The following is an 18,288-nucleotide window of genomic DNA, read 5'->3' on the forward strand; positions in this document are numbered from 1 at the left end:
TGGAAAATGTCACAAAAAATTTCATTCGAGGCATTATTGCAAACGGTCACGACAGAGTAAAGTTAACCAGGCAGGAGCGCTGATTTGACTAGGGACCTGAATAATCTACATAGTTGCGAATAAATTTTTTCAATTTATGTCAGCGTTCATTTGAGTTCATTTTCATACAGTGTGTTAGGTCCCTTGTTTGATGTTTCTAAAATGAACCGCTACTGCCTGGTTTATTTTTCTCTGCCGTGAAACGGTAAATTAAAAATTTCTTCAATTTTTGGAGACCGTTAAAAAAATTCCAGTGTGATAATTTCTGGACAATAATATCACATGATGGAATTGTTGCGAAGAGGTCAAGCATTCGATATAATAAACAATTTTGTTTAAAGATCATAATAAAAAACAATTAATTTATTATACTTAGCTAAAATGTACATTGTTTTTATAATTTTTCATACTTTCAAAGATATTTAATTTAAATAGAAAACGATCGACAATTTTATGTATTAAATGAAAAGCATAAGACAGGATCTTGTTGGGCGTATTGATAATTATAATAACAAGTAAAAATGTATTTTCAAAATTTGTAGTATAAACGTTCTGTTAAAGCTAGAAGATTTTTAAAGCACAAATACGTTATTTGTTTGTAAATGAATTTGTTTTTATGTTTTCGATTGTCGAAAATCTATGGAAACACCGCGCAGTAAATAGGAGAGTTAGTATGTATCAGTCCATGGATCAATTTTGTTCAACTCATTAATAACATTCTCGGTTTTAAAAGGGCAGGGTAAGACCAAGAATATAAACGTCGGGTGTGTACAGAAGTATCATAGTTCCGCATGACAGATTACAAACTTAGTTAAGACTCCCTGATCGCGAAAATAGTGGGAACGACATTATCTGGCTGTTTCTCGACTTAGACATTTTATGTGCCTAAAAAATGTTATATGGAAAAAATCCACTGAGTTCACGTTTTTCTGCCTGTTGCTTTCGAGATTGTCTTAACCTGTTCTTTCCAGTAATGTAATTTTGAATTTAAAAGCGAAACGGATGGCTCATTTTCAATCAAACTCTTCGTGATATCCTTCCTTGTTCTGGTCCCGCTCATGTAGAGGAAAGAGTGCTTTCTTAGCCAGACAGGCACTGAAAATTTTAAGATGAATCATCTTTACTTCGATTTCATTCGAACACTAAACATTTTAACTTTTCACAGACTGTAAATAAATACGTCATTTGATTAGTTATCGAAGTTGTGACGTGATTTTAACGAGTCGTTTGCAAGGTAAAAGTATGACTGAAGGTCATGGGGTCTTACGGGTGGTGAACACTAAAATGTTTGTCTAAAAATGTTCACTATGTACTATGATTGAAAAATTATGAATATTCATACATTCGAATGTATGACCAACAAACTTAAATGGAGGAAAATATTTGTCATACTTTGGGAAAATTCGTCTGAAAAATTAAACTGATGAATACTCATTGGAATTACCAAAAACGTTTTTGTTTGACGTTAAGTTCGAAGATGGGCTGTATTGGTCCTACAATCTAGAAGTTTCCTACAATCTTGAAGTTTTTGCGTGACTTTGGGGTAGTTGTTTGTATTCAAAAAAAAAATAAAGCAGTCAAGGGACTCACACAAAAGGTGTGACTTTGTAGATATTTATGCAAATAAAACTGTAAAACGGTATCTCTATTCTCATCGTCGTTGTCAATAGCCGTCCGAAAAAGATTAAAATTCAATACAAATTATTTGGCCACTGATTAGGTGTTTCCAAGACATTCGTCTGCTACGTCTACGGAGCGTATAGTCGGTAACACGCCATTGAAAATGGTAAAGAGAAGAAAATGATTAATTGAAATGAAAATGATTGTTTGATGAGTATAGGTGAAACGGATAACTAACTTAATATTTATATCGAAGTACACGCGTTTCGGACGAAGGTGGTGGTCATGTTTACAAAAAATTTATTTTAAGCAAAGACGTGACTAATATTTGTTTAATAAGTACCCCACTACTGTATCATTAAATTATTTCTGCTAAAGTAACGCTTGAACGATTATTAGAAAGGCTATTAACGTTATGCTCATCGATATCGAATATCCTCGACCGCATTGGTCGATGGAGCTTTCCTGAAAAAATAAAATCATTGAAGTTATTGCATGAGCTTACGAATGTAAAATTGACTCCGATTACATTAACGTGATATCGAATGCAGCTTGATGGTCTCCTTCTAATCAGTTTATTATCGTTGCCAACACGGTAACACGCTAATGACCCGTTGTTATCATATGTATATTCTCGAGGTACAATAGAGATTGGCTTAGTTGTAGCCACTGGACACATTCGAGCCTCAAACACGACCAATATCAAATTACTTTGGGGTATTGGTACCACAACAAATGGCCTGAAATAATTTACAGAATAGGAAGTAATAGGATGTCTGGTAGACCGGAATTAGTACACGTACTTTTCGCAATCATTTGCTGGCTCGTTATAAATGGATTCACCTCCCACTGCACCAAGAGTGTACAAAGAAATTACTTTATCACATGGCTGAAGGCGTGTTCGATTTATGATTACAGAATTATCTACTTTAGCTTTCTCTTCTGCCGAATTGTCTGAAGGATTATCATTAGGATCTGATGTTGAGGCATCTGCATAAGAACCTGCATTGATAATAATCTGTAAATACATTGCAATAGACAACATTGTCTTCGAACGAACCAAATTCTTCATAATTTGGATAGCTATAAGCAGGTGTTATCATAGTCAAATGTATAAATGTCCAGGTCAAAACTCGTCCGAACCATTTGAAAATGTTGAGAAAATGTTTGATTGGCTAGATTCAAAGAATAATTGTAAACTTTACTTCGACACAACCCCGAAACCAGCCAATACTTACACCTTGCAGAATGCTTCCCGCATTACCATCGGTCTTTTCTGGTTTTTCACACACAGCTTGGTAGTTATGAATCTTTACTTCTTGGTATATCTTTTCTTCCACAAATCGTCTCATCAGCCATTGGTGAACATCACCAAAGAACGAACCGGTCTCATCTTTTTTCGGCGAAACAACAACATATCCGTTATTGTCCAGTATATAGCAATGAGTTACACGTGCGGTTTCATCTTCTACGAAGCATTGCATTTCATTGTCACAGGAATCACACTAAATCAATCAATTGATGAGAATCGGAATGCAACTTTATTCTCAGCTCTTTTACCTTGCCTGTGACATTCATAAATAAATTGTACAACGCTGCATGTTGAAATTGATGTCCAACAACAGCAGCGGGCGCTGATCGCACATCTTCATTTACAAATATTGCATGACTGGCAGTAACTAAAGTGTTATCTGCATCACCCACTGCATACGGTACCGAAAATACGAAACTTTCCTGATCGACCAAATGTTGTTCAACTGCCCTCATGTACCACACTTCATCAATTGCACGATTGTGTAACTCATTGAAACGTTGGCTAAGGAATCATTTTTTATGCACTTTACACCGGTTCTAATATTAAATAAAATTGATTAAAACTCATACCCAGGCTCTTCATCAGTGCTTTTTTTATCATCGAAATACTTCCATCGAGTTAGTCCGCTTTGAGTGGCCAAAAATACAACTTTTACTCCAAACCTCCTATTAAATTCATTTCTGCGTATTTGCAATAATAAAAATTGAGATTAAATTGCGAAAATGTGAGGTTCACAAGTGTTTAAAGTGTTAAAAATGACGAAGATTCTTCCCGTGCAAGATTATTACCTTCGAATGTAAGAAATTTTATACAAAAATAAAAACGTTTTCTATTTAATACTGGTGATGAATGTGGTAGGTAGGTCCTCTAATGATTTGTGCTAACAAAATTGTTAAATGAAAAATATTTGTTTGCACGGGAGTCTCTCCATTCTATTCCAATAAATGAAACAATGTTTTACCTTGGAAGTTTCTTGAAAAGTGCGCTTATGCTATTCCGTATTAAAAATTGTGCGAAATTGTATACAAATTATAAATTTCAGTGTATTCTAAATTTAAATTGTGCATTAAAATTAAGTAAAATGGATAAGATAACTGAAACAGCCTAGGTAAATAAAATGCCACGGTAAAGCTACAGACAATATTTTTTTGAAAATGAAATTTGAAAATGTGTTTGAATTAGCATTCGAGGTGATATCACGACCAACATACTGTGCATGAGGAAAGATTTTTTTTTGTTGCTATAATCGAATCATTTTCCGTCACTAGCCACAGTGCGTGGTTTAAAAAAAAGAATGAATATTTTTGGTTATTGTTAATATGCTAGGTGCCCTGAACAAGGTTTTGCAAATACTTTTGATTTCGACAGCACTAGATGCGCTAGAGTGAATGATACAGAACTAATTAGAGCTGTAATCTGTAGAGGTTGTAATTATAGTTGTAATGATGTAAAAAATTGATTCCATGGGACTAAGGTAACCTGGAGGAGACTCGTTCGAATTTAAAAGAGAAAAATTTCGGAAGGTCGTTTCGCTGCAGATTCATGTGTAGTACATTTGGTAATTAGTCATACTGATAGAGGGGTATGTCTAATATTAATTGCAAAAAAGAAAACGAGCGCTCACAACGGTTCAAAGTATACATACAAAGTCTGTTAAATCGGATACCATCTTTGAACCGTTACGCGCTCGTATACCACGATACTACAGGATGAGTCTCTACCATACTATTATTACTATTAGAAGCATTCACTCTGTAGCCTATGTGCCGTGACTCAAATCAAACCGCATGATGCGTTCGAAAATCATTTTTTTTTTGAGGAACGTTGTTCAGAGCTAAACGTACCGCATTTTAAGTTTTTACGTTCTCATTCGTTTCGCTTTATTCCTTCGTTCCACTCGTTCTTCTGTGTTAAATATGTGGACCAAACTAATATTTACAAATATTTTGAACGTAAAAAGTTATAATTCGGTGCATTTATAAGCTTGTCAATAATATCCAAAAATATCAAGAGTGCATTCAAATATTATTAAAGCCTCCATTCCGTGTTATGGCACGAGCATTTGATCGTGTATTTCACCTGAGGGGACATCCACAAATGACGTCGTCACTATACACGGGAGTTTAGGGTTCGACGAACAGAGGACAAAAAAGGCCGGGGGGCCTGAATGCTAATTAGACGTACTTGTCTACTTATTTGTCGACTTTGTTCTCAAAACTCCCAATAAACGTTCGTCAATCTCATGATATACCGGCGGATCTTTTAATAGCATCAAAACAATTTCTAGGAATTCTGTACAATTTTTGGATTGGTTTCAGAGATACGCCGGTTTATGGTGAGATCGGCATAAACTACTTAGCAATAACGTTGGATTCGGTTAACATCAGTTTATTTTAACAAAATTTCTAAGCTATTCGGTCTCTTGTTCGCGAAAAAAGAGCATGGCAACAATGGCATGACAAGAGCTGAGTAACTCAGCCTGAGTTTAAAAACCAGTAAAAAGTGCTGACGAGATTTATGGATGTCCCATAACCAGACTCTAATATTTCACGTTTTCCAACAAAATAAAAAAAAATCAATTTCTGTAAAAAAAATATCTGAGTTACATCAACGTCCAACATCAAATAAATTTGGGAAATGTTTTGTAGAAATATTAAAGTCTGCCCTGCATATACATTCAAATTACACTCATTAAAGACATTTACCCTTTTTCCACGGATTTGTCATCTTTTCTTTTATCGGAAAACCACTGAGTAGCTTTGGCATCAAATACCAGTTGCTGCATAAGTTCGCGATCACCTAAAAATAAATTTTTTCTCATTTCCTTCAAAAATACTATCTATGACTTCTAAACGTTTTGTTAAAAAATGAAGATGGGTTGCTCTAAGCTCTAGAACATCAAAATGAGATTTAAATATTTCTTTGAAAGAGGTTTTCAGCGATTTGAAATGGCTACAGTTGATTAGCATTTTCTCTGTTGTTAGATACAAATTGAAAATGCTGTATAGTTTAACTAAGGCAAAAGGTAAGACGATAAAATGCGAGTTGATTCGATTTATGTAAAAGAAATAAGTATGTGTGAAGCTATATGGATGTTTTATTTATAATGATAACGCAATTCCCCAGCTAACAAATTACACTAAAAGTCATTGTGTTGGATTTCATTGTGACAACTTTTGAAATTTTCTTTTTATTATCAAAACGTGATGGTAACACTAAACGTTTTAAAGATAACTATCATTTTCATTAAAAGAGTTTGTAACTGGATGAGGGGGATACGTAGGTAAGCGTAAACTACGTCTTTATAACGGCCTGCGCGGCAGACAATTTACGCTAGATATTCTATTCGCAAAGACAATAGAAACGAAATGAAAATTTTTACTTTGACTAAGTACACTTGTACTGTTCTGCAAACTTATGTAATTTTTGAGAAAATAACAATTCCAAGTATATCTATCAGTCGAATGAGTAAGCTGGCACGCAAGTCCTTGTGCATACTTCCAAAACCACTAATATTGTTGCAGTGATGGCATTCTACGACTAAACTCAAAAAATGCAACAAGGAAAATATTACTCGAAATATTTTAAAAGGAAAATATATTCGTTTTCGTGTGTTTACTGACCTCAACTACGCCTCGGATCAACAAAATTCACACGAAAACCGATTTTCTTTCTAAAATTTTTTGAGTCAAATTTTGGTTGTTTTGTATCTACAAAACTTTCTGAGACCTATTCTTGGATATTAACTTATTACAGCGGATGTTCAAAAAATATTAAAAGTAAAAACCATTTTGGCAAGACTTCATCACCAAAACAAGACTAAAACCTAATTGGAACTAAAATTCAAAACTAAAGTATGTATATCGTCGGGTAACACTAACACTCACTGTAAACGGGATCGCCACACTTAAATTAGTACTTACAATAATATGAATCCTTATCATAAGCGGATGATTTTCGTCCCGCACTAGCGTTAGCTGTGGATTTGCACATTTAATGATATGATTTTAATCAGAATATATTATGAAAAAGCTGACATGAAAGTTGTTTGATTCAACTAAAAATACTTTTTGAATTATAAATGCGAAAATGTTAATTGAATGACAAACAATCTCAATGATTCGTCGCATAATTTGCTTCACAGACATCTAAGACTTACAATAGTGGGACGTTCTGTCTTTCCATTTCCAGGCTCCACCTTTAATTTTGTTCAAAAAAAATAACAATTCCTGTTCTGGAGTCTTGTCACTTCCGTTATTATACCGACAATATATCCTGCAATTTCGATTGTGCATAATTTAATCGAACAAAAATATTATTTGTTTAACAAAAATTACCAGTCAGGATGAATTGTCCAATCATTTCCTACGAACAGACTAGTCAAATTCAATCCTTTATTCATCAACAGATGAATGTCGTGCTCATTTTTTAACTTTACACGATATAACCCATAAGGTTTTGGAATAGCTATAACTAGAGTGAACGTAGTGTTTTCGATAGGTTGCCAATAGTACCAACGAGTTAATCGAAGAACACGTTTCTATTTTTGGTAATTTGTGTCAGTGAGGGTAAAAAAAGTACAAAAATGAAAATGTGTATTACCATATTGTCGATATGCTGTTTCACGACCAAAAATCTACTACCTGTCGTTTGATTTACTATGTCTGCGCGGAACTGTAAAAAATAAAACGAAAATGTGGTAATGGCATACTTAACGTTAACACATTGAAATTAATTGCGGCCTGCCAACTTTCGACACCCTGGACTTTACTTAACTAGTCGAGGAATGCCTCTAAATAAATTTCTAAAAATCCAAAACTAAATTCTAGATTTTTAAAAATTTATTTGGAGGCATTCGACTATTTAAGTAAAGTCCAGGCTGCCGAAAGTTGACAAGCCGCAATTAATTTGAATGTGTTAAACTAAAATTATCGGTGCACAGAATTTTTACAGATCGTTTCACAAGCATGACTTGCTGAAATATTTGCTAAACTTTGAATGATTCAACAGCACTTTCGATGCTTTCAAAAATTACAATAAAAACAACAATCCTCTAATTATCAAAATTATTTCAACATTCTTTCGTCGTTATCGCTTGTAATAATATTTCATTTACCGTTATCAAATCCTCGCTAAAGTCTCGTGGATTTGAATCATCATCTATCAATTCCACTTCAGCTAGATCAACACTATTGTAATCCGGTTTCAATATACCCCGATACTAGATTTTAAATATAGAAAAAATAAGTCTCAATTACAGCTGTTTCACACTTCAAATAATCCATTACATACCACTGGACGGTGATCAGGATGTGACAAAATGAATCCGTTATTGGTAACTAGGAAACCATAACCATTGACCCCTAGCTAAATGATCAAAAGTACTGGTATGAAGACACCATTGTTAAAGTAATGTATCCGAGAAAACAAACCTGAAATGGTGCCAAAAATTTCTGTATTTCCTTAATCGGGATGTCGATTCCGGCGACACCTAATAAATTTGCAATATAAGTCTGAAAATACATAACTTTGTTATTAACGTTACAGATGGCAGATTGTACGATGCTCTAAATTTAATAAATAATTTTTTGAAAATGAACTTAACTCTACAGAATATAATTCTAAATCATACGCAATTTGTCCTAAAACAACTATTTTCTTTAAAAATGTAATTTTAACCTTTCACAGTCAAGCAAAATCACCGGTTATCGAGCCTGATATTTGATTTCATATATTCCAAATAAGTATTCCTAACAATAACCTCTAGGGAAAATTTGTTTCTCTCGATATATCTGTTCTCGGCAGATAATAAATATTATGCACCTCTGTCTTAAATGTTTATTGAATTGTGTACCATACGGCACATAACTTCCAAATCGCCAAAATAAACATTTCAGACAGAGGTGCTAATATTAATTCATTATTATGACCTCAAATACGGTTTTTGGCCTCTCGATAACACATGATGATATGTCCTCTGTGAAAGATTATGCGTCTAGTTCACCGACATCTGCAACTCCATTATTTCTAGCAATTTTATATAAAAAATTCCTACGGTATAAAGTAAAGTTCGAAGTGTTGAAGTGTCTTCTGGTACAGTTTTTTTTTACTTCATTTGCCACATGAAGCTGGTGTGTACAACAGTTAAAAATTCCAGTTATCGTGTGAATCGCGTATTGATCTGAATGTAAACCTAGCGTCAATAATCACACAAAATACTAGACTTCATTTATAACCCGATTTATGGAAGTGTTTACCTCCCAACAACTATAAAATAAATTTCACATTGCATCCCCAGGGATGCATCAGGATCAGTATATTAATTCGATTACAATACAATAGGTGCTGAGTAACAAAAAATAAACTCTAAATAGCCATGCCGTACCCGTTCACCCATTTAATTTCGTAGACAGAACTTACGCTCAAGTTTGGATCAGTTCATGACGGAATACCTTGCTAATTATTACATTCGGGAGTAAAATACCGATTTTTTTTTTAAAATAAGATAACAGTTGTGAAGCCATCCGTTTGTCGTTACACTACTAAATGATCCATGATCCAACCATGTTCAAGAAGATGTACATTAATATTTCGAAGTTAATTAACAATAACCATACTTGTTGCAATAACCACTCATTTTTGCGAGACCCTTAACCTTTTTTACAGTGTTAAAAATCCAAATCAATAATGAACGGCTATATCATTTACTAGAACGTTAGATCTATTCAGACATTGACTGAGCTTTACGATAAGATTTTCAACATGAGAGCTTTTCAGTAGTTCATTAAATGTATCCAAAACCTCCGTATACTACTGATATATTTTGCAAATCTCATTAGGAATTTCGTATGTACTACACCATTAGCTGTTCTACTGTCTTATTGAGAGTACTACAAGTACTACATCCTCTAACGTTAGCGTTGATAGACAAAAAATGACGAATATTTGAAAAGAAAATATTAAAAACAAATGTCGGACTATTAAAGCACATATAAATTTAACTAGAAGGAGTATAATTTACACAGGACGAATTATGACCGTTCGTTAATTACAATTTTTACAACCAAATAGAAATCTATTTTGAGAACACAAATGTACAATCATTTGTACAAATTTTGTTACTCGTACATGTTTAATGGATCCTTTACGCACATCATGCCCTTATTAAACTGGCCTGTATTGACCAACTTAAGAAAGGAATCAAAATATTTGACTTCTATTTTTTAAGTGTAAGGAAATACGAGAACGTAGCAAAGAGGAAACCTCGGTTGGCCCATAGAGCCGCCACAATTTTTTCAGTATTTCATTCTTTGCGCTCTATTTTCAGATGGTATGACTTGACTCTTTCACTAAAACAGCGTTTCCCAAGTCCGAGAAAGCAAAGTATCAAATTGATGGCATCAATGGTACTGCAAAAATGACTATTAATGATACAAATGGTTTTGAAGTATTTTATTATATTACACTGGGTGCTTTGGCACCGATAAAAAATGAAGAAAATTGTTGTCATTTAACTTTTATATGGAAAATAAAGTTATCTGCGACAGGTAACGGGCATTTTAGAAAGTTACCCGAAGACCTGTTACAGGTAATATTCTGAAGAATTTTTGTTGGAGAATTTCTTTGAAGTGACGAATCAGAGAAAAATTTAAAAACGACCTAGACAAAGTATACTAATTAACGAACGGTTTTTGTTTACTTCACAAACAGCTTTCCAATTATAAATTATAAATTATTAAAGATTTAAAGGAAAAATTAACGTTATGCCAACCACTTTTTATACCCTAAATGTGATTCATTTAGAAACGATTTCTTTGATCAATTTACACCATAGCTTTTAAATTACAATTTACAGCTAAGAATCTAACAGGCTATTTCAGTTTAGTTTTACGAACGCTTTTTTCTAGAAAAAAAATTTAGTCTCAAATTTACAAAACCAATTATAAATTTTCTAACTTCCAGCCCTTCAATATATTTTAACTGGGACATCTAAAACTCGTTAGGTATTACCTTCAAAAATAAAAAAGAAAAAATCAACAATGACTAGCGATGTAAAAGGTAAAATTCTCTAAATTATTTAAATCCGTCCTTAATACCTCACGTGTCACAGTCACCCAATAAGCCTCGTTTACAAGGACATCTTCAGTGATATTCTGTTGATTTTCATTGATAGAAAAATGTTATTTAAAAATAGTGTTAATGTAAGAAGCGATTTTTTGTTCGTTTAGAAATTGTATTTGCCCCCTATTCACCGATTTTGCAAAATCTAATCTCTGAAATAAGCTGTGATGGTTGCTGCTGAAGAAAAATTTAAACTTACCGCATTCTTTCGTTTATCGTACACTGGCATCGCAACTGTGGTCACAAGGTTATATTTTCCAGTTCCATAGTCCTCTTCATAGCTCTGATACAATGGATTTGTGAATAAAAAAAAAATAAAATTTCTCACAAAAAAACTAACCATTCTCTCCTTCTCTGCTTGTCGTCTATTTGTTTCCTCTGCTGAACCGTGAAATTTTTTATCCTGTTTGTAATTTTCAAATAATTTTTTTTGTTCAGATCTTTCCTGCAATTCCCACGAATAATCGGTCATTTGTGGATCCTAATGTAATTGATAAATGAGTCGTCAAAAGGCTGTAAAATGTGAAACAACTGTAGACTAACAATTTTGTCAGCATACGCTTGCGTCCAAATGATCGGGTGGTTATCTCCACCTAACACTAATGGTCTAGCCATCACAGGTATGTAATGCAACACTTGTTCTCTAACTTCTGCTAATGTACTCAGATGCACATAATAACCGCGATTCGAGCAAGCCATATCTTTGATTTTTTGGACATCGGCAACCTCTTTACCAATTAAATATGTAAAAATTCGGACTGGCTTAAAGGTGTCATTCTTCAAATTGTACTTTTCGATCTGTGCGGTAAAGTCATATGGCACACCTAACACACATAATGGAAATCATATAAGAAGTAATTTGAATACAATTATCTGATCACACAAGCGCTCACCATCCGATATCAACATGATGGCTTGATTGCAATTCGATGCGCGATCATTGTCTCTGCTACTTTCTAACGCTTCGAAAGCTACATCTATTGCCGACGAATAATTGGCAATTGCATCGGTTTTCACTTCCTCCAAACCCATTTTTAGTTCTCGGATGTTGGCCAAGGTGGCCTGAAAATAATTGTAAAATTAAGGTTAATATTCTTTCATCGAAGTACTTGTAATATTGTGGCATATAATTGCAAGAATTTCGAGTTGCCGCCAGACTGGTTTCGGTGAAACTGGCCATCGTGACCCCTTTCACCGAAAAAAAACCTTGCCTTGAAGAAAAAAAACGATGTAAACTTGTGGAACCTCGAAGCTCAATCAATAGGACCATATCATTAGTTGCTAAAAAATGCGAACTGTACTGAGCCTGAACATCGCCCATCCGCGTTATATGAAGTCTTAGTCTGTTATTTCAACTTTTGTACTTTCATACCTCGCCCTCGGCTCCAAATGTGACAAAGTTCCTCATACAATTTTGCGAGATGTTTGAAAATCAAACAAAAAAGAACACGAACACTGACTGCTGAAATATTTTTTATAGTCAAATAAATTCGACCTAGAATTCGGATAACGTTGGCAAAAGCATTCCTAAAATACCATCATTCAGTTGCAGTATAAAAACTGATTTGTGTGCAGTAGACGTTCGTTGTGTAATTCATAATCAATTGTTTAAATAAACCATCTTGACCTAGAATGTTTTTCAATCGTCAACAGCAACTTATTATATTATTTCTGTCTGTAATAGCATCAACATCACCGTCACCAATACCGAGATGCTGGTTTTCCTATGTCTACTTTTACCGAAATTATTTCCTTTCTGGAAAAGAGCAACCCGTTTCAATGAAAGAAGGAAAGTGCCACAGCTTGTCGGACCTCAACATGGACAAACGTGTTCGATCTGTTGATTTGAACGATAATTGCATATTGCTATTCGAAGATGCTGGATGTACAGGTAAGCATGTTAAGCTTAGTAGTAAAACAGGATGGTGTCACCTTAACTTATCATTATGTCACTTTCATAATAGAGCTTCGTCAGTAAAGTTATGTTGATAAATAAAAAAAATGGTTTTTCAGCCACTACTGTTATCGTTTATCTTTTCCCACAGAAGTTGAAGGCAATAGGCGCAACGTTATACCTAAACTAATATCTTCAAAACTTCACTTACCTGCACTGTTGAATTAAAACACGACACCACCGCCTCCACTTTCTCAGAAAATTTAAAGATATTGACAAAGTCATTGGGTCCTAATGTATCTAGAATGTTGTATACGACGTGTCTGGCAATGTCTTTCCTTTGACCGGTCATCGATCCAGATACATCAACTAATATAATAATGTCTTTCGGACTGTTAGCTGCTTCAATGTACCATGATCTCAATCGACAGTCGTACAGATCGACAGGATCTTCAAAATTGTCGTCTTTCCACTGTGAAGCTATATTGGGTGGTTATGGCAAAACATAGCAAACAAGTGATGGAATTGCTTCACGACATACCTGGAAATTGTCTCATAAATCCCGTAGCACTACCAAAAAATTGCCATGAAAGCGTCGGATCTTCCATGTAATTCGATAAAAAAATGGCATCTAAGTTCTTTGACCATTGGATAGCCCAAAGGGTATCATTGTCTGCAGGTGCATTAAAATTGCATTTTTGAATTATAAACTATAAAATTGTATATCAGGCATGTACCTCTGTCGAAGACATTTGTCGGAACGTGAACAGAGCTCATCGAAGTATTTACAGGAGTGTCGAAAAAACGTTTATTCTTTTTAAGTTCTATACGTAAGGGTGGAATAAATGGAATTTGGATTGATCTATCGTCTAGTGCAACATTAGTTTGATTCGTCGGTTCCGGATCTCCAGGTTGTAACATTTCCTTCGCATTATAGTAAGCAGTATTTTGAATCACTGGTGCCCCTTCGTGAGATAAAGCTGTATTTTGTGCATATTCCATGATTCGCTGTTTTATAGAAGTGATGACTTACAGAGCAAATCAAATGGTTTTTTTTTTGTTAACTCACCCTGACCGCACTAATTTTCTGATGGAACATATATTTTAGCTCTTGTGCCATAGGTTCTATAATTCTTTTACCACTTTTGGGTACAATTTCTGCTGTTTTAAAACTCTGGAAGTATATGCCGTTGAATACTTATCATCTGTTTATTTAATAATTTCACAATTATCTTACTTCTTGTACATCCTTTCGACGTGTGACAAAGTCGCCAAGGTGCCACAATTCACCACCTAATTTGTTAGCCCAAGATTTTACTCTGTAAATTTTATAGATAGAATGGTCAAATTTTCATTTTTAACGGAACAATCGCAGTCGAAACATAAATTCTTGTAACTCTTTATAGTAGGAATGTCTTTTTCCAAAGCACCTAGCAGGGTAATAGAGGTTTTCACACGTCAAATAGAGTAGTTTTTTGATACCAATAATACCATTAGCAGCCTTAATGGTAATTTTGCAATGATATTATGAAAAAAAAGGTATGGAAATATTCGCATACTTCGATTAAAGTACTACTTTATTTTTTTCTATTACCCTGCTAGGTGCTTTGCTTTTTCACAACGCCGCACCGGGAGTCTTTGTTGTGAAATTGTTGTGTTTACATTGAGAAAAAACAGGAAATTTCGTTTGCAACACTATGAATTGTAAACTTTCTCAAAATATATGGATACCTTGGCTATAGTATAGTTAATCTAGACGTTCATAAACAATGAAACAATGTTACGTCACATTAATAAGAAAATTGTTACTTCAATATTAATTGTCACTTCAATCAATAATTGTTACTTAATTGTAAATGTCGAAGTTGTCCGAAGCACTATCCATGACAAATCAAATATTTTCTTTCAGAAGTAAGCGTAGCATACAAGTATGAACAAAAGCTAGATCGGTTGTATTCTACGCAAAAAGTCAAACTAAATGATGACAAATACCTGGAGTTGTGTGGGAATTGGACTGCTTTAACTGTGATGTTAAATACATCGCTGAGACCTTACAGGAGAAATGAACTAGAAAAGCACAGCACAGGAATTCTACATCAGACAACAGCTTATCAAAACTTACAGTTTCTCTTGCCCTAGCACTTCATTAAAATCAACCATCACATCGATTTGATTTTAGATAGCATGAATGTCCTCAAACAAATTTTCAACAAACAGAAACATAGCATATAGTCGAAGTCAATCATTTTATAATGAAGTGTAGCAATGATCACGGCAGCGTGAAATAAACCAGGAAGAAACGGTTCATTTTTGAAACGTCAAATGAGGGACCTAGTAATTCACTAAATGAAAATGAATTCAAATAAACACTGACATCAAAGCACCTAGCAGGGTAATAGATGCTTTTACACGTCAATTAGAGTAGTATTTTGATACCAATTAGCAGCCTTAATGGTAATTTTGCAGTGACATTAAGAAAAAAAGGAATGGAAATATTCGCATACTTTGATTAAAGTACTACTTTATTTTTTTCTATTACCTTGCTAGGTGTTTTGCTCATAAGTTGAATTAATTTGATTCGCAAAATATAAGGCTACTAGAAAATACAGGTTACCTAGTCAAATCAAGCGCTCCTGCATGGTTTATTTTACTCTGTAGTGCTTTGATGACTCAACAATGTTTAATACAACTAGAAGACGTCTAGAAGATAGTGATTGAATCACGAGATACACAATATGTAAAACCGTTCACGTGTAAAAGTTTGCTGTTATATTTGGTTAATGAAAACGGACAACGACGATAGAAATATATAATGGAATCTGTATATAATGTCGCCTATTTTAATGCTAATACAGTGTGAAGGAGGTAAAAGTTTTCATTTCAATCTGTCGAAAATACTTAGATCCAATGAAGGAAGAGATTTGATAACTGTAGTACCATGATTGCTTTTTGTGAAAGATTTTATGAAAGTTGCTCGCTACGAGCATAAACATTGGTATGCACAGCGCTCGTAAGGTAAAATCCAATACAATACACGGAAAATAATTTGTTATCTCGTATCATGATGAGTAAAAGTACCTCGGGCCGAAGCCCCCAGATAATTTTACTAATCTGGATACGAGATAGTAATCTACTATTCATTCTTCAGTAGCAAACTATAGATATTAAAAACATATTTCGATTAAAGTACTTACGTGGTATGTTGCTTTATCCATTTTGATTCTATTGGAGGAGAGTGTGTCGATATATCGTCTATTTGATGCAAAATCAACAGTAAAAACAATAAACTTTGATTGATTAATGTAAATCGGCTAATTTCCATTATATGTGATTATACAAAAGCAACAGAAACGTCCAATAAAATCACTAAATATTTTCAGAATAGAGCCACATCCGCCATATTTGTATTATCGTGAAGAAAATACCATCAACACTTTTACACCCATCGATTTTCAATTGAAATCGCACTTTTAACGTTCAATCTTTGCGATTAAACAAATCCGCTGTACTTTCCGATCCAGTAAAGACAATCTATTCGAGGATTATGCTTACAATATTGCATCAATTCGCAATCACAATATTTCTCACTAATGTGAGAAAATTTTTTCGCTAAAATGGAGCTACAATAATTTACTAGAAATTAAGCGAGGGTGACTTTCCCTGCGAAAAGTTGCGATGGAAATTTCTAGCAGTACGAAACAACCAAAACAACAACCGACAATGGATGGTGAGATTCTGGTAGTAGGGCGCAAGACAATATCTTCTATTTCAAGTGGTATCCTTTTCTATCTATAAACTGAACTTGCGCAAAATGAAAACATGTGCGTTTTTCCAACGAAAGAGCATGTGCAACACTTGTTTGTTTACGAAATGTGCTTTTCACGTGGATAGCATGTGGTTATACACGTGTTTTTGCCTTGTTTGGAATTTTTTTTGGTTGTATTTTGGACACTAAGTATATATGTTACGGTTGATACGGTTAGACTGTCCTATATTTATTTGGCAAACTACAGTGTTTGTAGCACGTGTGAAAGCATGTGAAGTTTACTATACGAGTAAGAAGTTGAACAGACGGCATACAGTATCAAAATTAAAGGATAATAGGATGGTTATCGATTCGAGTTCTTGATTTGATCTCAAATGCAATCTTCAACACTGCTGTAACATTGATATTGATATATAAATAATAAATATTAAATTAATTCAAAGTATTTTGAATCGGTTGATTTCAAATCTTGTACTTCAATTTTTTTAACATGAATTTTACTATATAACGGATATTACCCAGAGCTTGTCATTATTTTTGTTGTCGTTACAATTGTGAACTTACAAATCTAAAGAACATGTTCATAAATTCAGTTAGGGAATGAAAGTAGTTCCATTTCCATGTTGGAAGTATATCAAAATTATAGAAGAAGCAACCATGTATAAAATAGACTGTAATTAATGTATCAAAAAATGGAATCTTTGGATGTCCCCTTCTTAAAGATATACAGAAGAATTGTATTGATTCCTAGTATAATACAAAAATGTTAAGGAATACAATTTATTTTGCCAAGTTGACATATCAATTAGATTTGAATTGTACCTAAAATTCAAATTTTCACGTTCACTGGAATGATTCGCACCACACATGTACTATACGTAGCCAATAACTATAACATTTCAACGAGAGCATTTCTTACAGTACGTCTTACGACATTCGTGAAAATCGCAACCATATGATCCATACAATTACTAATATGAACAATTATGCATTGAATCGGCTACAAATAACTGAAAATTAGGTGACTACATCAATATTGTGAATTTAACTTACCACGAGTAAGAAAATGATTATAATGAAACTCCAGTTAAGAATTTGTCTCAAAATAATGTAGGTCATAACGGTCAATATTACCAGAATTTCAATCCATTCAAATAAAACTAGCGTCGTACTAAACTTTTTTCCGAATTTTCTCCAAAATTTGTGAAAAAACGCCATTTGACGAATAAATTTAGAAGTTTCCTTTGATTTAAAAATTTTAAGACAAACGAATATGATGGATATCAGGACATTTCTGTCATCTAGATCAAATAAATTAAATATATGACGACTATTTTAGGGAATTAAATTCCTGATCTCTGATTTCTATTAAATCACATAAAATACTCAATTTAATCGGTCCAGCTCAAAAAGGTATAAATATAACTACATCAAATTTTCACTATTTCCGCCTCATCCATCTTTTCACAGACGACATGCATTTTATAGGGTTGTTATAGTCATGAAATCTATCAACGCACTGTCAGTGCGTTG

At 33.8% G+C, this 18,288-nt stretch overlaps 1 protein-coding gene across 5 annotated transcripts; it reads right to left on the bottom strand.

Moving 5' to 3' along the window:
* Positions 1 to 634: 634 nt before the first annotated feature.
* On the bottom strand, positions 635 to 16,649 carry LOC119081262 (voltage-dependent calcium channel subunit alpha-2/delta-3). Of its 5 annotated transcripts, none has more exons than XM_037189999.1 (26): positions 16,184 to 16,649; positions 14,227 to 14,308; positions 14,059 to 14,163; positions 13,727 to 13,997; positions 13,531 to 13,662; positions 13,201 to 13,469; positions 11,989 to 12,157; positions 11,639 to 11,919; positions 11,436 to 11,576; positions 11,295 to 11,378; positions 8,407 to 8,487; positions 8,267 to 8,341; positions 8,091 to 8,195; positions 7,577 to 7,648; positions 7,312 to 7,514; positions 7,134 to 7,249; positions 6,898 to 6,951; positions 5,680 to 5,773; positions 3,936 to 3,965; positions 3,544 to 3,654; positions 3,220 to 3,475; positions 2,898 to 3,164; positions 2,720 to 2,834; positions 2,463 to 2,649; positions 2,189 to 2,399; positions 635 to 2,124 (listed from the first exon to the last, which is right to left on the bottom strand). In XM_037189999.1, exons 1-26 carry the CDS (start codon positions 16,309 to 16,311, stop codon positions 2,032 to 2,034), a joined length of 3,732 nt encoding a protein of 1,243 aa, XP_037045894.1. In that variant the 5' UTR covers positions 16,312 to 16,649; the 3' UTR covers positions 635 to 2,031. The 5 variants fall into 5 exon arrangements, with proteins under 5 accessions (XP_037045894.1, XP_037045893.1, XP_037045897.1 ...); XM_037189998.1 differs by having other exon boundaries at positions 2,463 to 2,661; positions 16,184 to 16,648; XM_037190002.1 differs by lacking the exon at positions 6,898 to 6,951 and having other exon boundaries at positions 2,463 to 2,661; positions 16,184 to 16,647.
* Between the last annotated feature and the right edge of the window lie 1,639 nt (positions 16,650 to 18,288).

Source organism: Bradysia coprophila, unplaced genomic scaffold, assembly GCF_014529535.1.
Source record: "Bradysia coprophila strain Holo2 unplaced genomic scaffold, BU_Bcop_v1 contig_358, whole genome shotgun sequence".
NCBI classification, from domain to species: Eukaryota; Metazoa; Arthropoda; class Insecta; order Diptera; family Sciaridae; genus Bradysia; species Bradysia coprophila.

Bases quoted from the DNA above. Each gene is read 5' to 3' on its own strand.
- LOC119081262 (XM_037189998.1), bottom strand. From the start codon at position 16,311: ATGGAAATTAGCCGATTTACATTAATCAATCAAAGTTTATTGTTTTTA. The intron at 7,250-7,311 runs GTAATTTTTGTT...TCGAAATTGCAG, and splicing joins TGGACAATTCATCCTGACTG to GATATATTGTCGGTATAATA. The intron at 6,952-7,133 runs GTAAGTCTTAGA...GCAAATCCACAG, and splicing joins AGACAGAACGTCCCACTATT to CTAACGCTAGTGCGGGACGA.